General features: G+C 39.6%; 2 protein-coding genes across 9 annotated transcripts in view; one reads left to right on the forward strand and one right to left on the reverse strand.

Annotated features, from left to right (window-relative positions):
* Positions 1–266: 266 nt before the first annotated feature.
* On the reverse strand, positions 267–7,346 carry slc66a1l (solute carrier family 66 member 1 like). 6 transcript variants are annotated; one of them, XM_028573471.1, is made up of 9 exons: positions 7,267–7,346; positions 6,833–6,877; positions 6,474–6,747; positions 6,190–6,319; positions 5,554–5,641; positions 4,933–5,042; positions 4,614–4,715; positions 3,134–3,319; positions 267–2,957 (listed from the first exon to the last, which is right to left on the reverse strand). In XM_028573471.1, the coding sequence occupies exons 3-9, from the start codon at positions 6,674–6,676 to the stop codon at positions 2,841–2,843; spliced, it is 936 nt and encodes a 311-aa protein (XP_028429272.1). In that variant the 5' UTR covers positions 6,677–6,747; positions 6,833–6,877; positions 7,267–7,346; the 3' UTR covers positions 267–2,840. The 6 variants fall into 6 exon arrangements, with proteins under 6 accessions (XP_028429272.1, XP_028429274.1, XP_028429269.1 ...); XM_028573473.1 differs by having other exon boundaries at positions 6,474–6,750; XM_028573468.1 differs by having other exon boundaries at positions 7,148–7,307.
* A 1,901-nt stretch (positions 7,347–9,247) lies between these two features.
* Positions 9,248–25,074, forward strand: part of veph1 (ventricular zone expressed PH domain-containing 1) — an 88,290-nt gene continuing 72,463 nt past the window's right edge. For all 3 annotated transcript variants that reach the window (XM_028572983.1, XM_028572984.1, XM_028572986.1), the window contains exons 1-4: positions 9,248–9,390; positions 18,023–18,635; positions 18,799–19,017; positions 20,992–21,166. In XM_028572983.1, coding sequence (XP_028428784.1) covers positions 18,498–18,635; positions 18,799–19,017; positions 20,992–21,166 — 532 coding nt within the window. In that variant the 5' untranslated portion in view covers positions 9,248–9,390; positions 18,023–18,497. The remainder of the gene's footprint in view (positions 9,391–18,022; positions 18,636–18,798; positions 19,018–20,991; positions 21,167–25,074) is intronic.

Raw genomic sequence — 25,074 nt, forward strand, 5'->3', positions numbered from 1 at the left:
CTAATATTCAAGGGATTAGGATAGTATTGAAAGGAAAACAGCACAATCCAGTATAAGCATTATTTTTTGCACGTATGTGGGGGGGGGTATGTGTCTCATGTCATGACAGAACATCCATAGAAAAGTATTTAATTTGCTCATAAATATCTGGTTATTAAAGAAATGTGTGCCTCTATTTCTTTTCCTTCTCATCAAAACTCATCAAAAATAGACAAATATCTTGACTGAGGATATAGGCTTACTGTATATTGCTGTTTATTCAGGTCTTAATATACATAGTTATCATAAATACAGTGGTTTTACATACACTAAATATCAGAAGACATTGTCAGTAAACATACCCTGACACAGAGCTTCAAATTACTATATATTTGGCCATGTACAGTTTATCTGAAAAAAGATTGTTATAATTTAAAGAAAATAAATACATCATAGCAATACAGTGTGACCATTAAAGTAAAAACTACAGTCTTATAAATACTACATGTTCTACAGTATTCAGTAATAATATATACAATAAAAATGTATTTTATTGTGCTAGATTGAAAAAGTATATCAGACTAATTTAAAAGGAATTGAAAAGGGATCAAAGTATGAATCGTGCAATACAAAAATAATTAGCAAAAACGCAATCTATTGGTGAAAATTTTAAACTCTAATTGCATATATTTGCAAATAAATTTCCTTCTCAGTAAACAAAGTCAGAACAAATCCCCCAATATCTACATAATTAAACATTATTGCATCAGCTGACTGGCTAAGAATAGAAAAAGAAAAAAAACAGCCAGTCATGTTGTTCATGGTATTGTGATGATAATGACCAGTTTAAGTTTAATGCTATGATTAAACTTAAACTTATGCCATTATTATTATTATTTTTTAAAACATTGTTGTTTGGATGCTACCAAATTAATTATATTTTTTTATTTTTATATGGAATGTGTGCAAGCCAGCTTTTCCTGCACACTGGGACAAATAAAATGTCCACACTATAATTAGGTAGAGAAATGTGAAGATCTCTGCAAATACAGCGCCTAAGTTATGCAGAGGTGACAGATTGCAGCACCACACATACTGTGTAACATTTGGCACGACATTGATGAGCTGTTAGTTTTGCTAGTGATCTAAATGAATGTCCAATAACTTGAAGTGCTTGTCATCAGTAAGACTTTTAGATTTGTTCTGTTCCGATTTGTTCTATATTTTCCCTCTGGTTTGTTGTCATCTATTTGTTTTTTGTTGCTATATGAACAATGGTAATGAAACTAATAAGAAAAAAGTGTTTTAAATTTGACTTCACAAGAGCATCTTCTCTGCTTTAAGCAGACATGACAGAGTAGAGTAGAAGCACATCTTAAATGTTGTAATTTTGAGCCTCATTACTTCAATAAGTCTTCAATAACATCCAATTAATAAAAAGTTCATATTCTTAGATCCATCTAAAAATATATTATCGACCAAGTCATGTCTTCTTTAATGAATGTTTTTGAATGTCATGAAGATTTTACAAAAGAGGCCACCATTATTTAAAATGGTCAATACTGCTCACAATACAGAGACAGATCAAATTGTAGGAATAAGAGAAGGTAAAAAAAGAGAAAGCATTTCATTGCATTTTCCATGAAAAACAGTGGCTATAATAAATCACTGTAAATAGTTACGAAATTAAACTTAATTTAAAAATAATTTAGTTCTAAAATTAATAGACAGTGCATTTATATCAAGACTGAATTTCATTTAAAAAAGGCACAAACAACGTGTAAAGCAGAGAAATGCAACATCTCTTTGAAATAGAAAAGAGGCCGTTATACAAAATTAAATGAACATTATTCAGGTGGTGGGACATCACATCACATCACATTCACATCCTGGCTATTTCATGTCATACAAACTATGAGTCTAGTGTTCTGATGTTTAGCTCGTGACAATTTCCTGTTAGCCACAGTTAACCATACACAAATCAACAACCAGGAAAAAAAAACTATGAACTTCACATAAAAACAGTTGTGTTGGTACGTCTATTACTGGGCTCACAAACTCTGCAATTAATGGCACTCAAATACCAAATCAGGCAAGAAAACTTAAATCCCCATACAATGCATCCTAGTAATCCTCTACATCAGTATTTACCCTGTCAAAAATGTGTAAATATAACAGGCACTTCATTTTTTTTTCATAAAGCTTGCATTTGTAAAGAGTCGTCTGGCATTAAGCTTCTTCCTCTGGGTGTGTATGGTCCCCAATGGCCAATAAAAATACAGTTATCCAAAACAAAATCAAGAAATCTCAGTGGAGAAATGTATCAAAAATGACAGTATTTCTAACCAGAAAAAAACATGTAATTGATCTTAACTCGCCTACCTAGAGAGAGAAACAGAGAGACATGTTTTTGTGCCCTTAGCCATTCCTGCCTTACATAGCCTGGGTGCACTGTCACAGACTTGTGTTTGCTTGTGTACAGATTGTGAAAGCAAATTTCCTCTATAGAGGACACTAAAGAATTAATTCCTGTGTTAAGAAAAATGTATTGACCAGATATGTTCTGCAGCTTTTCCTGCCTTATCACCACAGTAAATCATACAAGAGTTGATCATTTTTTTCCCTTTTAACAGCAAAAAAAAAATCAATCAAGACTATCAAGGCGCACTGGAATTGCCTGCTGGTATAACATCATGGCTGCTGGTACCTTCTACAATGCTTCTAAAATGTCGTTGTTCTCTAAAGTTGTTATGAGTAAAAAAATTACCACAGAGAATCCACAGAATGTTTAAAAAAAAAAAAACGTAGACTGAGCAGTCCATTCTCGACTGCGTGGTCCATTTCGGTGTCCATTCTGTGTCCTATAACAGTGACAGTTCCATTTCCTCACACAGTAGAGGCTCCACCTCTGGGACACTGAGTAGTGTGCTGCTTTTAGCAGAGTTGTTTTTCCTGTACACAATGAACTGGGCAGTCACCTGACTAAGTTAAGGCTTAAACAGAAACATAAAAGAGTTCAACTTTATTATGGAATTAGTGACAATTAAACCTAATAACAGAAGTTTTTTTTTTTTTTTTACATACAGGTATTATTAGAAGATATGACAGACTTTGTACAATCAACTTGTGGCTGAACCTGTGATTTAAAGGATACAAAGAAGTCAAGTATGAGGACTCCCAGGCTGCCGATGAGCCAGGCCAGATGTTTGATGATGAAGGTCTGTTTGGAGCCCTTCAGTGCAGGCAGGACCACGATGACGCTCAACCCATATGTTCCATTGCCCATCATGGCCAGGGCAAACAACAGGTAAGAGGTGCCCTCTGTAGACTGACGCTGGAACTAGAATGAATAGAGTTCACAGTATTTCGTTAATAGAGCAAACAGCAGGACCTGCACTGGACTTGTAGGTATAATTCATATTTTCAATGGGCATCACTTCTTCTTTACTTTAGCACTGTGTTATTACTGAAGCTTCATCTCCTAGCGTGCTCATGTGAAAACCCAGTCAGAGGAAAAGGTATGGTACTATAATTTTACCAAAAGCAAGGTTTTGGTTTCACTCACAACAACTAATTTGCTTTCTGTATACTTAAACATATTACAGACAACTGTAACAAGATTAAAGAATGGTGTTATTTGATCTTTTTATTGCTATCAACAAATCCCCTAAAGGGATGATAACCAACTATGAATTCATTCTACGATGTACTGTATTGTCTATGGCGTGACACTGGACATCGAAAAGAACAGATTACACAGGTTGTTAGTTTATTCTAAATGCAGTACATAACAATAGGGTCATTCAGCACAAACAGCAGGAAGGATGGTTGTTCTGTCAGTGTAGCTGAAATACAATCATCACTTCTGAGAACATACATCCAATATTGTGAAACAAAAGAAACATTTTAACCTTGACTGAATAATGGAGTTTTATACTCTGGTTTAGCTACAGAGTTCAATCTGTCCCCAAAAGTGTGAAATACTGAAATATGAGTGCCCTGTAAAAACTACATGGACTGGACCCAAACAATACTATGCAACCAGCAAGTGTTTGCCAGAGTAATACTGAAGGTTATCATCAATAATAGTAATTATTATTATTTAATAGTAAATAATAGTTTTTATTTTGTTTCACCAAACTGGGTGAGTAACTTGCCAATAGGAATAATATGGTGAACATGTTTTGGGCTTTCTGCTGAAAAAACAAACACGTTTGAGCAGGCAGGAATTTCCACAGGGAAAATCCGACTTAAACGATTTACAATAGTCAGGGAAAGTGTGTGTTTGTGTGTGTGCCCAGAAGTTTCTCTGGCACTAGCAGCATACTGAGACGATCCCATTCAGTGATTAATAGCTGCAGTCGCGCCAGGATGTTTCTCCAGCACAATAGCACCATTGTCTTTGACGTCTGTTTCTTATTTTGACACACAAACACATAAATCCCACCTCCTTTTTCAAACACACTAACAGTCCCTGTTAATGATTAACTGACATATAATAAGTACAGTTTTCTGATGGATCCCCTGGGATGAGACCCTGAGAAAGCTGTCCCATCAGGATGGCATTGCTCACATGACGCAAACCAAACAAACTCCAAATCTCAACTGAATCACACCAAGAAATTGCCACTTACATTTTTATAAAGCTGGGGAAAACGGGAGCAGAGGTAGAAGATGGATGCCAGGTATCCACATATATAGCCAGTGATTTCCACTGATTTAGAGGTAGTTGGACTCTGGCATAATGAAGACAGAGAGAGAGAGAGGGGTGAAAGGGTGAAACAGTACACAAGAAACAGTACAATTACAATCTCCAGTCAAAAGTGAATTAATGTGTGTCCAATAAACCTCAAAATACTGGGGAAGAAAACAACCCAAATTTGATTTATGAACACTGCACATGTTGACACATGGATGCAAATATATACAGTACACTGCACACAATCTACCTACCTGGGTGTCTAAAGTTGAACTGTTGTCAATGATGAGTTTGGGTAAAGCCAGGAGAACTAAGGTAGCAGCGCCACACCACATGAAGCACAGCCACTTTAACACAGGGCTTTCTAGAAGAAAGAAAAAACTATAGTGAAGACACGCACAGGCAATTAATACCTCCCCAACATAAGATGACAATCACTTAACACTCCTTTAGTCTCTTCACCTATTGTTTTACACTAGAAAAGTGCAACAGACATGCATCATTTTCTTTTAAATCAGTGAAATTATAAGAAGGCCAGTAACAAAGACTGCATAAACTAACATACATATATATGCAGAGCTGTGTGTAGTCTTGGATAAGTTTCAGCATGAGTCATTAGGCAGTCATGCACTTTTGGCTTCTTTGGTAACTACCCATAAGTACATAACAACTGGAACTGTCCCTGTCATCTCTGAAGTCAGCAGGCTATCATAGAGTTCAAATTAAACATGTATTGAGTCAACAGCAGGAAATACTTCCTTCCTCAGTTATGCTTTTCATGAATCTAGAGGGTCATGATATGGTTGAATGACTCACACAGGCATCACATGCCAGCTCCATTGGAAATCAAGAGCAGAGACAATATCAGAGCTTACTTCTGCTGGAGTTGTTTTTGATCTTATAGTAGAGAAACTGTGAGATGAGGATCAGGTCTGTGAAGATGTAGAACACCACGGTGACTACCTGAGAGAGGAACATGGAAAAAAGAAATTAAATTTAAAAAATTGATTTTTGCATCATAACATTTGTTGGTTATGACGCATAGATGACTTCATACTGTTAAAGTGGTTCCCACTATAGAGACAGGGCTGTGAAGGATAGGAAAAAAGTAGGTACAATGAGTCTCTAAACAATTCAGGTCAAGAGTCTTCAAAATTCAAAACCTAAGGAATCTTGTGTGCCTTTGAAATGTTCTTCTATCTAAAGATGTTGACAAATTGGTAAAAGTTATAGCACTACATGGCTTTTAGTTTTTTTTTTTAATAACTTACATTGACTGTTTCAAACACATCGTTAGCAGTACAAACACAGATATGTCCAAAAGCCTGCAGCAAAAAAAAGGCCTGAGCATGTCTGAAATGTAATAACTCACCAACTTCAGGGAGAAGAAAGAAAATTAAATAGGACTACAACTGAAATCTTCAAGGGACTAAGAACACTAAGATGTAGTTCACAGTACAGACACACACAGTACAGACACACACTGAGGATGAGTGAGTATGTGTGTTTACCTGAATAGGCAGCTGGCTGGTGAGGTAGCAGCCTGCAAAGCTGGTCAAGTCTCCACTGAAGAGGAAGAAAAGAAAGCCAAAAGACATGGCCTCCTCCACTTTACCGTTCCGATACGCCTCATAGACCTGCCTAGATAGATAGATGGATGGATAGATGTGTAGATAGATCGATAGATAGAATGAATTGCATAACCACAAATCACAGACACTTTTAGCCAGTTTACTGAGTTTCACCTCAAAAGGTAACACTTGGAATGGTAAACATCAGTCTTTACGCTACTTACGGCAGAGTGGACAGCAGAAAACAGAACATGGATATGAGTCCTATCACCACGCTGCAGTACTCCCACACATTATCCACACACTCCTCCAGCAGGTAAAGGATCCAAGGCGTCCCGTTGACACACACTGGCCGGCCCAGCGCTGGAGGTGTCCAGTTGGCGGCAGCCACGTCCACACTCTTCCCGGGGAAGCGCGCGGTGGCCATGGCGAGATGCCGGTTCTGTCCGCCGGGCTACCTGCTCCTCAGCTGCAGGATCTGTCCTCCTGCGGCTAGCGCTGCTTCGAAATTGTGAGTAGATGTGTATTTATTCTGGCAAAAAAACCCACACCTAATAAAAGCAGGTCTGGCACACCTACCTACCTCATAAAATACATAAGTGAGAACTTGTTCTGTCATTTGACGAGGCTGCAAGAGAAAAATCAAACAGCAATGAAATCGGTGTCAAGCACTGAAGTGAGAAGTGTTGCAACTGCTTTAAAGTTAATCCCAAAATAATATTTACGCCTATATTTCACGACATCAATCCATATTTGTGATGTTGCTTAATTAGGGCATTAGGGCAGCTTAATTTGCATCAGCTCTAGACACTGTCATTGTTGAGGCTAATTTGCATAGACTTGGGGACGAGATGCTAACAAACAAAGATGGCTAATATTAGCCTCGGTAACCGCTCACCTGACCAAATGGACTCGGTAAATAGTGCAGACTGTTTATGGGTCTTCGTAAACTTTTCCCACATCCTCACACGTTTCTGTAAGCGATGCGTATGGCCTTTGACGAACATTATAGATTACCTCCTAGCTTATCCATCGCTGGTGGTCCCCAGTCCTAAAGTGACGACATCACAATTCAACATCCTGTGAGAATTTTCAAAATAATATCCTTACAGACAGTTATTACTGATGAGCAATGGATAATAAGGAACATATCTTGTCATTTGTTTTTAATTAATAATTTTTTATTATTTTATTATTTAATGTCTTATTTACACATAGGCTAGCCTAGGTACATTACTGTACAAATATGATGTGATTCCATGCAGTAGCACCATGGACAGTTTTTCCACAGCTATAATATAAAATAGAGATTTAAAAGGTAGAATACATCCTTATTGCAGTGGCCCTGTGCGGGTGGAAAAAAAACAATACATAACTTTTGATTTTTAAGTAGTCCCTTAAAGACAAATATTGGGCTTTTATTTTGAAGGAAATGGACATATTTTCCATCTTCACCTCCGATATATATATATATATATATATATATATATATATATATATATATATAGGTAAATAAACAAATAAAATGAATTCACACTTTTACTAGGTTACACCCTAAACTGGTGAAAAATGGTATCTCTTTTTTAATGAACATTCCTCCATTAGATTATTGTATTATTAATTTAAAATTATGAAGCCTATGTTTGTAATATGGCCTTTATCTTTTCCTCTGCAACACATATGCATAGTTGCTGCCAGAAGAATCATTAAGGCACTACATGATTAGATTATAATTTCAAGTAGGTCAAGGTCAAGGTAACTTTATTAATACCCGAAGGTAGATTTGGCTTACAGTGGGAAGTTGGGTAGGTCAGCGTATACACACATACACATGCATACATACACACAATCGGCAGCAGACTTTAGGACATAAATGTAACAAAGGAGACATCATTGTTCATAAAATACACTAAGTCAATGGTTCTGCAATATAATAATTATGATAAAAATAAACAAAATGCAGCAGATCTGTATATATATATACGTAGGGTATAGCCGCTGGGACAAAGCTGTTCTGTATCGCTTAGTTTTACAGGCCGTTAGGCCTACTTTATACCTGCGTTCCGACGGTAAATCTGAAAATCCCCATATAACGGGTGGAAATGGTCTTTCAAAATAGTTCCAGCTATCCTCTGTAACTGTTTAGAATAGGCCTACAGCGATTCTGGGTTGAGCAGTGACTTTCCAATCAGCTTACTGGACCACTTCACAATTTGATTCAGACGATTTCTATTTTTAAGAGACAAGTTCCCAAACCACAAAACAAGGCAGAAAGACAAAACGGATTCAATAAAAGCATGATAAAATAGGCTAGAGTCATCAAGGTTCTATCAATGTGGGAGGAAAGTTTTCTCAGACAAAACAATCGCTGGTTTACCTTTTTATAAACATTGTCACAGTTTGCCTCAAAAATCTGTTTGCTGACAATAATCGTTCCGAGATATGTATAGGTTTCAACACACTCCACTATTTGAACCGTTATGGTGGTGACTTATCGTGCTTGAGGGAGTGATTTCCGAAAATCAATAACCATGTCTTTAGTTTTTGAGATATTAATCTGGAGGAAGAAGTAGGCTAGCATATTAGTTGGCAAAAAAAACAAAAGCAAAATTGAGCCTGTAACAAAACCTTTTCAGTCAGTTAACATACAACTGCTGCCACAGGATAGTTACAGAAACTAAACACGTGTGAATAATTTCATTTAACTTGATTAACTTGTTCGAGATAAAATGCGTGTCTTTTAATTTATTTAATAAAAGCCTTACAACTAAAAGCTCGAAATCTAATTTGCAGTGACGGCTGATGAATTAGGCTTGGTGTTGAACCAGCTAAGGAAAATCCAGTATGAGCTATTTTAAAGGGCACCAAATGTCATTGTACTATATTTCCCGAGGGCACTTTAAGGCAGCATCCCAACCTGCCCCGCCCTCCATCCACCTGTTGCAACGCGCGCTCTCGTCGGCCGCACGATGGCGCGCTTTCCAATGGTGGCCGGCGATAAATGCAAGGCTTGCTCTGTGGGGGAACTTGGATCTGTGCTGGAGTAATTTGTGTTGCTATGTGCCGCTTCGGGCCAATGTTTTCAGGTACCGAACGAAGCTCTGCATGAGTGTCCATGCGTCCTCTTCCTGCACGGAGCAGGTAAGCTGTCCGACGGTATAGCCTAACTGTAGGTGTTAGGAATTGAATCAGGTTTTTGTTTTTTCCCTGTTGCATGCCATTCTGTCATTAGAGTCAGAGACGCTTTGCCGAGCTGAAGGCATGAATGCCACCCACATTCCTTGATGTCGGGAAAGTTGACTGGATGAGGTGAAAACGGGCTTTAAAGCACAGATGTGCCACAGTCTCTCCTAATCATCGTACGTCAAAAAGGCTACATTTACTTCCTAAATAGCCTATAATACACAAGGGAGCAGGCAGGTGGATTGAAGAGATGTTTTCGTGGGTTGTTGGTGGGTTGTTGGCCATAGACACTGAATGCAATTTTGAGTTAAATACTTGCTATGCTATAGCCTACTACACATAGCATATTGCCCTAAGGGAAATACGATAAACCGTGCGGTACAGATATACATGGCACTATAGTGAATAGTTTTAGATTTCGCTGCAAACATGTTGGTATCCTAGAGTAGTTATTTTACACCTGCTTTACTTTCATGTGCGCTCTCTCTCTCTCTCTCTCTCTCTCTCTCTCTCTCTCTCTCTCTCTCTCTCTCTCTCTCTCTCTCTCTCTCTGTCTCTGTCACTCTCTCGTGTTTCTGTGTAAATACAGAGGAATCTGTTGTGAGAGCTTGAAAGGCAAGTTCAGTGGCATTACTCACATTTAGCTGCTTCTCTATAATGCTTTGTCCAGGTCGAAATCTACAGTTGCTCCGCCTGTGTATGGGAGAGAGGGGGGAAGGGGGGGACTCCTCAAGGTCACTGACAGATGTTGATGTCCCAGGAAGAAAGGACAATGTCCTGTTTTATTCCATGCATTAATTCTATTAAGTTCTCTTTTCACCTACATTGTGAAATCCATTTACTGAATACAAACTGTTGTGTACTACTTCATTCAAATAGCAGCCTGCAATGCATTCATTCATGTTTTCATTCATGGTGGACACTGCCAATTTATTACAAGGCAGGACAGATACTTGGACGCACACTCTAGCCCATATCCGTTCACTTGCTTCCAACCTGACTGCAAAGACCAAATCAAATATCATTGTCTTATATTCTGTCATTTAGAGCATATATAGAATTCATGTAATTTACACCGGATAGCAAGTCTTAGGCTACATGTGATCCATCACGTGACTTTGTCATCTTTTGGCATCTTTGCATTTCCTTGTGCTGATTAGGTGATTTTCAGCTAAAGAGGAAAATATGGTTATATTTATAGAAACTTGATGTATTAGGAGGACAATGTTTTCCATATGCACCTAGCAAGTAAAAGCTGTAATGCACCGTAGGCTGAATCACCTATTCAATCCACATACTCACTCTGGAAGCAGGAAATCTAAATAATGTGGAGGATGCAATTTATGAAAAGATGACTAAACTTAGAAACCTATTAAACATTTACAGTATTGAGGATATTTGAAAGCAGCTCACTATTAACAATGAGGTCCTAATATTTAATGCACTGAATTTATTACTTAAAGCCTGCACTCCTGGAAGACCCGTATGTGCTGAAACCTAGAACATGCTTCCGTTCAGCTCTCAGGGCGAGCCTCTGAGTTTGGGCTGCAGAAGGCAGCAGGGAGTAATGCATAATGAATGGTTTAGAAAATGTGTGTGTATGTTAGTTGGCTGAGTGTGGCGGTAATGCACTATTCCAACCAGCACTTCTCCTCTCTGCTATGGAAATCCTCTCAGCGGTTGTGAGTCTCATAGCGCAGCAGAGCCAAACTTGAGAGCAAAGAGGAACCCCCCCACCACGCTTTAGATTTGATTCAATGCCATTTGACACAGTTAGACACACACACACACACACACACACACACACACACACAAATTTAAATCAAGGACCTTCTTTTTGTAAGGATATTTTCTTTCCACTCAAATTAGCTTCATCTTGGTATCCAGCACTGTGGGAGTCCCCAAAATATAATTTTGTGTGACCAATCTGGGTTTAAGCTGATTGTTTATAAAGAAAGCCTCTATAGATTATGTCTCATTCTCATACCAGTGTTTCAGTAATAGCACTACTTAGTCAAATAGATCTGGAACGTTGAATCGATTAGTGAAATTGCTTTCTCTTATCAGGTCCACAGTGAGCACTCTCCAGAGAGAAAGTTAGATTGTTTCAAGAAGTTTTGACTGAGTTCTCTGCGGCAGTGTGGACCTAATACCTAAGTCCTCAGAGAATCTCTTCTTTGTGACTTATTCATAAAATTCATCAGTTACATAACTGATTGGCCCAATTATAGGGACTATCTGCCAATGCAACCAGCCTTAATCATACCATTAGTATGGACAATGGATTTCTGCTCAGGTGCGACTGGAAGATATGACAGGAGATACAGTATAGCGTATTTCGACAATTGGATGCATTGAGACCTTTTGGCATAAAATATGAATAGTTTTTAGTTGTTGTCAGAAGACAGATACTAATTTTGGGACATGGTAGTGGACTGGGATGCTTAACAGGTTTTTCAAGGAGTCCAGGTATGGTACGGATACACTCAAACCACTAGATAGTTGATCAGATTAGTGCTAATTAACGATGAGTCGTTTGACAGAAATATAACCTTGCGACTATTTTGATAATCAAGTAATTAATGGATTAATTGAGAAAATAATTGGCAGATTAATTGATAATGAAATAATCATAAAATCAAATTAACTTGTACATGCTTATGTCTCACTGTGGCTATTTAAGAAGCAAGTTATTTGTGTGTGCACTTTTTTATTTATGTGTACTTTTAATGAAGAAGCAAGTCATAAGGACGTTTTACTGAAAACACCGGCTCAAACTTAATTTAGTAGGCCTCATTTCTCAGGATACCCCTCCAACTTTCCCAACACTCTCTTGTTTGCATATTATAAAAATGAACAAAAAAGTTAATGCTATAACACATTAATATGCCATCTTTAGAGTATAGTTACTGTCACAAAATGGCAAAACACATACAGCACCAAACACTTACACCGTAAGTAAGCTAACGTAGCCCCAATAAGAGCAAACATACTCAGTGAAACTCTAGAGGATGTCTTGTCAAATTTTTCCTGACTGCAGAATGGTCTTAATAGTGTGAGATCAGGAACTTCAAATGTTTCTTTGAATAGCAGCTTTCCAGCAGGGTTCCCCCCCCCACACACACACACACACACACACACACACACACACACTCTCAAATCCACATAATTATGTGCAAAAATAAAGACTGAAAGAAATACTCAGTCAGATATTAAGCAGCCAGTAAGGTCGAGAAAACAGGAATTCAGGGCTTTTTGTATTCTGTCTCTCACTTTCACTCAGCTCCTTTCTAAAGTATTTGTGAGAGAGAGAGAGAGAGAGAGAGAGAGAGAGAGAGAGAGAGAGAGAGAGAGAGAGACGGGGGAGGGAAGTCTGTCTTAAAGGTCGTACAAAAGAGCCAGTGTTTTCTCTCTCACTCTCCCAGAGTGCTGAGTGAAGACACTAGTGGCAGTGGTGGCGGAAAGAGAGAGGCCACACTGTCCTCACATAGCCCTCAACCCTCTCACCCCCCGCACGCTTACCTCCTGCAGTGTTTCCCATACATAGGTAGATTGAGACCCGCCACATTTTTTGTCCAATCTACGATGTATATTTATAATCCACCAGCAGTCTCCAGCCCCTCCCCCCTGAAGTCACGTGTGCGTGACAGCGCCAACGATTCACTTCAGGCTCAGAGGCTGGTAGTAGCTAGTGGTGTGCGATACTGCAATATTTGGTATTGATTTGATACCAAGTAAATACAGGGCCAGTATTGCCGATACCGATACAATACCGATATTTTTTAATAATTAAGGTGGATGCATCATCAAATTGCCATATTTGAATGAATTTTCATGACCTTTTAAGTTTTTTTTGTGATTTTATCTTTGTTAAAACCCAGGACAGAATTTTCATATGCTTGTGTTACCACTCTATCTTACAGCCTTTTTACAACTTATACAGCTTGGCGTCATTTTTGGCCTGAAAATATAGCCACACTGCGCTGCTCTTCCTCTCTGCCATTCTTCTGCTCTGTCTCTGTCCTGCTTGTGTGTGTGTGCTGCTGGGCGCCGCCGGGCCTGGCTACTTGCTTGCTTGTTTGCCCGGCGCCGCTGAGTCACATGACAGTACAACATCAAATCACAAGAGGGGGGAGGAGGAGCTGTGACAGGAGCGGCACTTACACAGGAAACCAGGTCACCTCTTTGATGAAACCGCAGAAGTGCCTACTGGAGAGAAACTGAAACTAAAGTATCGATCTCATTACACTGGTACTGATCAATATCAATACCAACGTTGGTATCGATATTATCGATATTTGGATCGATCCGCCCACCACTTGTAGTAGCACGCTGCTTGTAGTGTTGTGGCTTCCTGTGGGATTAGCTGTACTGATAAACAGTAAAAACACCGCGGCCACACTGCTGTGAAAGCGGCCAGAACAACCTCTATCAGTCTGGTTATTCACCCTCGCCCTGGCAGTGTCATCCGCTAGAGGTCTTTATAATAATCTTTATAATGAAGTTAACTGGAGCTAACTGGAGCTAACCGGAGCCAACCGAGCCTGTTCCCGTTCTTTGTCTCCGTGCCCGTACCCATAAACTGTAATTATAGACTCAAGCCCAACAACATTTTATTAAGTTGGCTGTAAAAGTTTTAAACTACAATCCAGAGTTTTTGAATGATAGATATCTGTTCAGATGAGATCTTAATGAGTGCAATAGGACACGTGTAACTGCAGCGGCAGTCTTAAGCATCTGGGGGCCTGTTACAGTAACTAATATGGGGCCCTACCCACATAAAACGTAAACATAATAGAGAAGAAAAAGCAAGGATTCCTGTTGATTTGCATCAATCGTATATCATTTTATTACGTGCACTATCAGCTTCATGAACATGCTGCTCAACATAGAAATAAGCTAACCTTATTTGATTAAAACCATATACAATTATTCAGCGTTGTACATTGAAATATGCCCCGCTCTTTCACGGACAGCACCTTCTCTGCTAATTGATCAGCGCAGTATATTTTCAGCTTTCTGGGCTGACATAAAAAAACTAAAACAGCTCCAACATCCCCTCAACTTAAATTATTAACAAAAGCAAAGTAGAAAAAGTGTCTGACTGACTGAACCAAACTTATCATAAATTCAACTGTTTTGTACCATACCGTTACAGTAACGTTATAGTACAAAACAGCATGTTCATTAGGATCCTAACACTGTAAAAAATAAACAATGATCTATAACAAACAAAATTAACAATAATTAACTTTGGATAGCCTTAGTGTAATATGATTTAACAGGAGTTAGGAGGAGACATGCCGTGCGCACAGTGTTGGGTTTTAGAGTAACATGTTACTTTCTGTATTAATCATATAGGCTATGGTTTTAAGGTTAAGTTGTTAATACATTTAGCCTAACATTTGGGCTCAGGGTAATCAGGTATTTTATCTACTGAACCATAAAATTTATGACAAACCAACCAGATTTAATTGACAAAGCACATCATAAGCTACACTTCATCCGTATCTTCTAGTTTTAGTTATTTCTTTCGAAATGATCTGTTAATGTTGTTGTTTCTGTTTTCAATAAATAGTTAATAAACCTTTGTTTTACTTGTTTATTACTGAAACCAGCCATCCCACGCCGCGCCGTCACATCCTGCGCCACGCCACCCAACACCACAAGTAAATTCTCAACCTGTGGGAAACACTGCCCCGTCACCCCTCCCCCAGTGGCCCACTCACAGCTCCCCTGCAACATGTGGGTGCCTGCTAGAGCTTTACATCCAGTCGAGTTTCATAGGAAGAATGTATGTATTTGCAGAAGGATGAAAACCGCAACTGCTGTTCAGTTAATTGGGAAACATTTTAAATACAGGTGGAAACAAGCTACTGCACGTCTTTAACTGTGTGTGTGTGTGTGTGTGTGTGTGTGTGTGTGTGTGTGTGTGTGTGTGTGTGTGTGTGTGTGTGTGTGTGTGTGTGTGTGTGTGTGTGTGTGTGTGTGTGTGTTTAAAGGCTGCATTCCTGAGCTTTCTGAGCCGTAGCTGGGTGATTAATAGAAACTGGCTGATTGCTTAAGAACTAAAATTCCTCAGGCCCATTTTTTTCCTGCTTTCACACACACACACACACACACACACACACACACACGCACACTTGCATGCACGCAGGCAGGAGCAGGAATGGATACAGGAAATAAACCCAACAGTTTACTAGTGAGGAGAGAGAGAGAAGATGGCATGTGTAAATGTGCGAGGGTGTGTGTATGTGTGTGTGTGAGAGAGTTCTGGTGAGGCATTCAGGTAGAATAATGGAAGCTCAGTATATGAGATGTCTGCAGGTTACATAAGGAATTCAGGACACCGAAACATTATCCACCTCTGGCTTTCTCTTTCTCTGGTTCTCTGTCTCAGTCAGCTCCTCTGTTGCTCTCTGCCTTTCTCTTTCACTCTGGGTCTGTGTCCAAATCTCATTCCTCCTCTTCTACTGGTGTTTCTTTTGTTGTTTTCTTTTCTCATTTGTATCTCTCTGATCTCCATCTCTCTCCGCCTGCCTCTTCTTCTTATCTTGTTGCTTTCTTTCTTCCTTTCTTTCTTAGACAGCTACCCCTCAACACACATACTGTACCTCCAACCATGCACAGAAATAGATTGTTGATCTACACAAAAAGGATAATCCTGTAGGTGTGTGACTATCTGTGTGTGACAGATAAATTGCTCTGCTCTGTGTTCATGGTTGTTTTGTTGTTTTGGTCCCAGAAGCTTGGCTCGGACCAATAAGAATTCCTGATGTGGTATCCTGGCAATAGGCGTGTTTCCATGGCCATCACCGGCTTGGCAGGGGAGACAGCGGTCTCCTAAGTGCTCTGCTTCGTGCCTTCCTTTGGTCTAGCTTGGGATCGCTCCAATGTGACTTTCAGAGAAATGGTGTGAGGACGAGATGACGTCTGATTGTAGAGAAAAGCTGGTGCAGCAAGCAGACAATGACACAGATACATACGCTTAGCTGCTCATCCTCTGAAAGGAGGCAAAAAACAGGCTGCATTAAAGAATGTGTGTTTCTTACTTTCTGTAAAGACAGTAATATGCAGTGTGAGTGTATGTGTTTATGTTTTTGTGTGGGAGGACAGATTGTCAGAGATATAACACAGTTTTAGAAACAAGCTTAGATAGATTGTGTGTGTGTGTGTGTGTGTGTGTGTGTGTGTGTGTGTGTGTGTGTGTGTGTGTGTGTGTGTGTGTGTGTGTGTGTGTGTGTGTGTGTGTGTGTGTGTGTGTGTGTGTGTGTGTGTGTGTGTGTGTGTGTGTGTGTGTGTGTGTGTGTGTGTGTGTGTGTGTGTGTGTGTGTGTGTGTGTGTGTGTGTGTAAAACTCCCCACTGCCCTTTCCGTGCTCCTCATAGTGTTTAATGTTTAATTGAGGTTTACAGAAACAGTGATAATGGTTAACATAGTGCCTTTGAATACCCACAACTGCGACTCCATTCATAATATTTCAAGGCAAAGGACTCTTTATTCTCATTGAACTTCTGTTATTATGAACTATTGTATTGTAATAAATACTGAAAAGCATATTAATAATATAACAAAAACTTGAACTAGAAGATTCTCTATATAAATACTGCTCTAGCCTTTTAGGCGACATGGGTCATACATTTAATTTGAACCCACCACAATGTATGGATAAACAATACAACTTCACCCACAGACGGTTACCGAAAATGTCACTGAGGCTGCACAGTTCAAGCAAACACCTCTGTGAACTGTAAACTGTAGTCACACATTCCTAGAGTGCATGCATGCGTGAGTGCGTGCGTGTGTGTGTGTGTGTGTGTGTGTGTGTGTGTAAAACGATCCACTGCACTTTCACACGCACATTTTGGTAAGTATGTATGATTTTGTAGCAGATATGTCACACATTACCAAGGAATCATGGAGGAGGACAGTAGTAAGAGTGCTTGAGCAGATATTTTTAAGATAACATCACATTGTTGTTGAATTTCATTTTCCCATGAAGCCTGTTTGAAAGCAAAGCACCACCTGCATTTAGGGATCTATGGTATTCGCTTTCTTGCTGAGAGTTAGGCTAGATGAGAAGTTACCTTTGGATAGAGTCAGGCAAGCTGTTTCCCCCTGTTAACAGTCTGTATACTAAACTAAGCTAACTGGCTGCTGGTGGTAGCTTCATATGTAATGTACAGACATTAGAGTGGTATCAATTCTCATGTATATACTGTATGAGCATACTTCCAAAAATGTTGACCTACTTCTTTAATATTGACTTGCATCCACTTCTGTTTCTTGGTTATCCAAGTTGTCCAAGTCTGTTTCTTGAGACCAGAAAAACTAAGGAATCCCTAATTAAACCTTATACAGCCACTCATACTTACTTACTACTCCATTTTCTCAGAGTCAGCTGCTCAATCCAGGGATTAAAGTTCTCAGGCACCATGCCTGAATTCAGACATTTCCTCCAGGGCAGCATTTCAGGCTCACATGTAGTTTCTTGCTTTAACCCCTGTCAATCTATTTCTTGCCAGAATATTTAATTATCTCTCTTTAGTTAATTTTATCTTCCTATCTCTCTTTCCCCTTCTCTCCTTTAGGACTCTGCTGTAGAAAGACTGCCTTCTCCAGAATATGCCTTGTCTCCATGGTAACAGGCCTAAGGCAGACCCAGAACAACTTCGGGCCAAACTCTTCCACTCTTGTCCAACTTACCTAATCCTGGACTGTACTGAAGAGGAAAAAGATCCACTCAATTAATCATTCTTGAAATATTAGTAAGGTTCTCTATTATGTCATTTTAACAATTAGAGTGCATTCACAGGACCCAGAATGCCGAAAATAATGGTGCTTGAAAATTTGTCATTTTAGAAGCATACATTCTACTCTTTGGTGATCACAATGCAGATGACTTTGCATACTCTTTAAATGGTCCCACCAGGAGGAAAACTGCATTCAACAGTTAGCTTTCCTTGATCATTATGTCAGGGATATTTTTATTCACAATTAAGGGTTCTTAAACTGGGCTGCATCCGTCCCAAACTGGTCAGAAAGGAGTCCTAAACCAGGACCAGAATGCACCAGCTATTCAGCCAGGTGCTGGGGCAGAGGGATCTGTCCAGAGCGGGAGATCTGTTTTCTCTGGAGGACACAGAGATCGAAGCCTGTCTGTCTCAGGCTCTGGACCAGATCAAGGCCATCTCCTGCTCACAGGTCAGCAGGCAGAAACCAACACACATAGATAATATTTATCCAAGATATTACAGGGCAAATGTGAGTTTAATTATTCATGTTCTTATCTATAATTCATCTTTTTGTCCTTCATTTATCACTGTATCCTTAATTTTGTTCCCTCTTACCATCTGCTGTCTGACAGGACTATTTGACCAATGACAATGACCAGGCAGTGGTGGAGATTTGCATAACGCGCATCACCACGGCCATAAGGGAGACAGGCTCCATTGAGCAACACAGCACAGCGCTGGTGGGACTGTGGGAGTCGTGTCTTGAACATAACCTCACCCCGCAAGGTGAAAACACAGAGGACACACCGCATGCCAAGATAGCCTCCGACATCACCAGCTGTATCCTGCAGGTACACGCACGCACGCACGCACGCACGCACGCACGCACGCACGCATGCAAGACATTGTTTTGTAGTGTTGATAAGTACTTCTCTATTTGTTTACTTGAAGCACAAATTGCACATACAGTACACACCTTTGCACATATGTGGGGAGAAAAGGCCAATGCATTTTAAATGTGTTATCATACAAAATATCCCTATAATGTGATACAGCCGTTCAGTGTTTTGGTCTGTATGAAAAAAAAGATTTGGTGTAGTGGCACATATAAACAGGTTTACAGCTTATACCCACCTTTGGACAGGGGGATTTATCATATAGGTTAGTACACATCTTGCAGATGCAGTGATGCATTAATGTGTAGTTAGCATTTTACTGTTGTTGTTGTTGTTGTTGGTGGTGGTGGTGGTCAAGGTAGAGCTAATTATAACTATTTCATATACTGTTGGATAGTTTAATCTATAACAGTGTATAATATTTTATAAGCTTATCATGTTTTGATAAAAGCCAGAGTAAACCCACCTACATAGACACCACTATAGCAGTGGGTGTTTCACCTCTTGTCACAGGTGGAATATGTCTATCAGTTCAACCAATGAGTGATTTTCTCCTCTAAAACCTAGATTCTTTTCATCTGTACAAACTTTCAGAGGCCTGACAAGGTAAAACTATTCAATATCTCAGAGGGAAAAAAACAATGATTAGGTGCAAAGGGACTCTGTCTCTCTCTATCTCTCTCTCTCTCTCTCCCTGACTCCTTCCATTTCCTTTGGGAATGTGCTTAATACCATTGTAATGAGACTGAATCTTGAGGAAAGAGACACACACACACACACACACACACACACACACACACACACAGGGGTGAGGTGAGACTAAAAGTTCTGACAGCTCTGACAGCAGCTCCAATCTCTAATGTCTTGACTAACAGTTATCAGGAAAGCACTTCTCTCTCTTAATCTGTTTCTTTCTCTCTCTTTCAATCTGTTTTCCTCTTTATTTTATTCTACCTATTTGACCTGTCTCATTTATTCTTTCTTACATTCTTTTAGCCTCCGACTATCTTTATCTCTTCTCTGATCTCTTCTCCTCTCTTTGTCTTCCTGTAATTTTGAATCTACAGATGCACAAACACTCTTAGCCTTTCGCTGAAACTCCCACAGAGGGGATCAAAAAGTAAGCAACAGACTGCAGAAAGAAAGGTTTTCATAAGCTCACTGCTTGTGCGCAACACACGCACACAGATTTCTGGCTTATGATGGCATCTACAGGGTTTTTTCTATATGGGATCCTGATCTGGGCTGTGCTTGCTGATGCTTAATGTGACTCTCCCTAATAAGATGAAAGAGAGAGAGACCGGACAGATAAATAAATCTGTACATTCATAGTAACCTGGTGTAAAAATGTACTGTATGATTAGATTAAAATTAGGGCCAATCCAATGAATGTCATGTCATGTAGATCGATAGATAGATTGATTTCATGGATCGTCCGGACTGAATAACATCTTTGTGGATACATTGTTTGCACTGCCATCTAGTGACGGAATCTCAGTCTCTTTTCCTACATCTTTAAACATGTGCCTGTTCAAGCAGACATGGTATCTGTCCTGTTGAGGGTGCTAGTGTATTTTAAATCCTCACTCGTTCTTCCTTATGTGAAGAACAGGGACAAACTTCTGCATGTGTTTGTATCCTCAAATACAACACACTTCCCTTTATACTTGAATCACAGGGTAAATGTAAGCAATTTAAATGTGTCGTCATAATCGTTCTGGCACTCATTGTACTGCTTGAGGAAAGTGTACTTGTAGCCGCTGCTTTTTGTCTGGATCTTCATCAAACAGACAAATAGTTGTTAATTAACTGTTAATATTAAAGGGTGTTTGGCAATGCCCCTAATACAAGCCCTTGTGTCTCTTTCCTTTCCCTGAACGTATGACAATTGCTGTGTCCTCAACCTCCTCTCTTCTTTTGTCCCCTCAGAACTACAGTTGTCCTTCGGTCATGGTGCTGGCTGTCCCGGTAGCGGTGCGGTTCCTGCAGAGACGGAACAGGGAGCTGAGCAGGAACATGTCCAGTTATCTCTCCCTGGCTGCCATCGCCAAGGCTGATCTGCTGGCTGAACACACGGAGGCCATAACGCTCAGTGTCCTGGGAGGTAGGACATTCATACACATTGTCACACACAGAAAAGGATGCTGTATGCACATACTAACAAACATGCACAGAAATGCATCTGGATGAGCATATTTTAATCCTTGTGCGTTGATAGCCCACTAGATGTTGCTGTTAAGAAATTGTAGAGTAAGTGAGTTTTACCCTTTTCAAGTTCAATGCTATGCAGTGCAATTCTTCTCCTCTCCTTAGTTTGCGCTGCCCCAGATAGATACAGATCTTCTTACACACTTTGGGAAATGTGTGTGTGTGGGCATGTGCCTTTTTGTAGAGAATATAAAGTGAGGGAGAGTCACAGAAAGAGCTTTGCAGGAAAGCTCAACTTAAGAATGAACATTAAAATGATTTTCTAACATTTTTCTACTTTACTTTTTGACCAAAGCATTAAAAGCACGTTTGTTGCTTTCATTGATTTGCCACACTGCTGTGTACATTCTTGTTCCATCTTGTCCACAATTCTTACTTTTTTCATGAGCTGATGCAACTTTTCCGCTTATCCCACATAGATTTTGCAATTCACACAGCTAACAGAACGTGTTATGCCAAAGACCAAATATTATGAATTTAGCTACAGTGTGTGAGGAGGTACATGTTCCATCCAGGAGTGTACAGTCATGTGAAAAAATTAGGACACCCGTGCTAAAGTTGACTAAAAAGAGGAATAAAAAAATCATCTTTTGGAAATTGATCTTAATGCCTTTATTAAACAAATGAGGAAAAATCCAACCTTTAAGGACACCAATTTTGTTTGTGAATGAATAATGTATCGTAAATAAATAAAATGTTCTTATAATATAGGGGGTAAGTACACCCCTATGTTAAATTCCCATAGAGGCAGGCAGATTTTTATTTTTAAAGGCCAGTTATTTCATGGATCCAGGATACTATGCATCCTGATAAAGTTCCCTTGGCCTTTGGAATTAAAATAGCCCCACATCATCACATACCTTTCACCATACCTAGAGATTGGCATGGTTTTATTTCAGTTAGCCTAATAGCTGGTTTGATTTGCATTGAGAGTTGATTTTATGGAAAGTACCCCATGCCAATCTCTAGGTATGGTGAAGGGTATGTGATGATGTGGGGCTATTTTAATTCCAAAGGCCAATTTAATAAGATCAATTTGCAAAAGATGATTTTTGTATTCCTCTTTTTAGTCAACTTTAGCATGGGTGTCCTAATTTTTTCACAGGACTGTAAGTAGGACTTGTCCTTAGGCATTGATCTGATCAGTATTTTCTTCAACTTCCCCTCATAGCAGCTAAAGTCAGAGAGGGGAACCACGCTGACCTCAAAATACAGATGCTTTTCAAGCTCATTAGTGTGGTGTAGGTATCTAAAGGGTCGTAGTTACCACTGTCTGATGGAGATCTGTTTACCCCTCAGGTCTCACATGGTGCTAATCACCTCACGCAGCATTAGAGTAGCGCCCACCACAGTGGCTCTCTGCTATCTGGTTTATTTGAAGTTTGTACAGGGTTTAGGCTTTGAACATCAAATAGTTGGAAGACACTTTACACCTTTGGTTCATAAAACTGTGGCTGAAAATAGAGATAGCCTGCCTGTGGTGGATACCCTATGGCCAATGGAAAAACAGAAAGCAGGTGGTTTTCTAATAGTAGCTATATATGATACTAAAAAAAACTAGTTTTTCCTTTTGGGTACTGTGTTTAAAACAAGAGCCTGCATGGCTTAGGACCCTATTTTGCACCCGACGCACAGCAGACTTTTCCCTCCACAGACGCACGTTGGTAAATTAGGGAATGTATTTGCGCTCCCGGGGGCGGTTCAGCGAAAAGAGGAGGCGTGTTCCGGCGCAAAAGTTCCCTGGTGCTATTTTGCAGTTTTAGAAAACAATTCCGCCGCTGACCAGAAAAAAACTGGTCTAAAGTCAGTTGCGCGTTATTCAGATGTTTTCAGATGTTTTAGGGGCGCATGCTTGGCCATAATGTAGCGTGAAAAAGAAAAATATGACTGAAAATGCACTTCATTTGTTTGGATAGGTCAGGAGGCACTTTACAGTACAGTCCTCAAAAGTCGCAGCATTCTTTGTGGCTTGTTGTGTTTTACACAACATTTCCATGAATCATGGATGTGTTGATGACATCCATCCACAAAGCTACTTGCGTTTCACGTTTGATACTTGCATTTCAGATCGTTAAAATAGGGCCCTAAATGTTGAAGTCGGAATTGCATTAAGATGCATATGTTGACTCTAAAGAAACAAACACCACAACTTCTTTCCAGAAAAACAAAGTCATTACATCAAATCAGCTAAAGCTATTCATTTTATGGGTCATTTTGGTGATTTTCTTTGGAAATATGACTCAATTTAAGGTATACTGTGAAGTTTTTGACAACTAGTGACACTATGGAGCAATATTTTTACAAGTAGGTCCCTGTTTTGTTTGTATTATGTATGAACATGAGGATGCACATGCAAGCGAGCGAAGAAAGAAATATAAATAAATATGCAGGTTTGTTAGACACAATTCTTTTTGGAGAGAAACACTGAATGTAAACTTGATTGGTTGCAAGTTTACCTAATTGACAAGCTATTACACTCAGCTGTGGTAGTTGCTGATATTGTTTGTTCAACCTTTCCAACTTTCTTGTCCTATCTGACTAATTTAACGAGTTATGCACTCGTGTTACGCCAAAGTCAAACTCAGTTCATTTGATAAAATAGATAAGCAAATAAAGTCCCACACTTGTTTCAGTCCTTTTTAAGTGTTTTCTTTTGAACGTTTACATGTAGTCCACATACATGATCAAATTCCTGCTTGTCAGCTGCTCAGGGGAGATACAGTCATTTGTTTCAGAACTTTGACCCTGAAATTTCTTTCCAATAGATTTATGACCTCCCCAAAGTTATCACATAATATCACACTTCGGGACACTCGTGTAAACCAACACACTGAAACCTGGCCTTGTTTGTGAGCTTAGAGAGAATAAGATATAAAAAAGAGAGAAGAAAGAGAAATACGGGGTGAAAGAGGAGGAAAAGATGGGAAAGATAGAAAGGTATATGCAAATATACAGTAAAGCTTCCAGTGGCTGTGATCCAGCTTGACGGGGGTTGATGAACTGATGGTGGGCCTTATTAGAGCTGGAATGAAACACACACACACACACACACACACACACACACACACACACACACACACACACACACACACACACACACACACACACTGAGAGTGGAGAGGATGAAAGTGAACAAGGCTTGCTTGAGGGCTTTATTAAAGTGAGTTCAGATTTATGTTTCTTTGGGCAGTTTTTAATGCAGCCTAGGCAGTTTAAAATCTTTAACCCCCCACTGCAACCCACTGCTGAGACTCATCTACTGTGCTCTGAACATTTCAACCTCATGTTGCCTCTTTAACAAGCCTCTACTTCTTTCCCCTGAAACCTCAACATAAACACAACACAACATAAACACAAGACTACAAACGCATGCCAAACTGTACACACACACACACACACACACACACACACACACACACACACACACACACACACACACACACACACACACACACACACACACACACACGTAGCTCGTAGAAGCAATAACAGATGACCTCCCTTTTTTTCCCAGCAGCCCCTCTGTTCAGAAAGTAAGCTGATGTAATGGGGTTCGGGTGATGTTGATGATGGGGGTGTGATGAGTTGGTTACACAAGCTAGCAGGATAGATAGACTGTGCGTTTGTGCGTGTGTTGTTTATACTGTAAGTTTGTTACTAAAGCCTGGGGTCGCCACATGGCTGTTTTCAGTAATTTTACCAATTTCTGTGTTCTGTGGAAGGCAATGTGTTGGCTAAATTTTGTACTTTGTCATATTTCTGTCAGTTCAGTGTGTAGCGAGCTTTATGAGAATGTGTGTGTAC

The sequence above is a fragment of the Perca flavescens genome, chromosome 3 (genome assembly GCF_004354835.1).
Source record: "Perca flavescens isolate YP-PL-M2 chromosome 3, PFLA_1.0, whole genome shotgun sequence".
Lineage (NCBI taxonomy): Eukaryota > Metazoa > Chordata > Actinopteri > Perciformes > Percidae > Perca > Perca flavescens.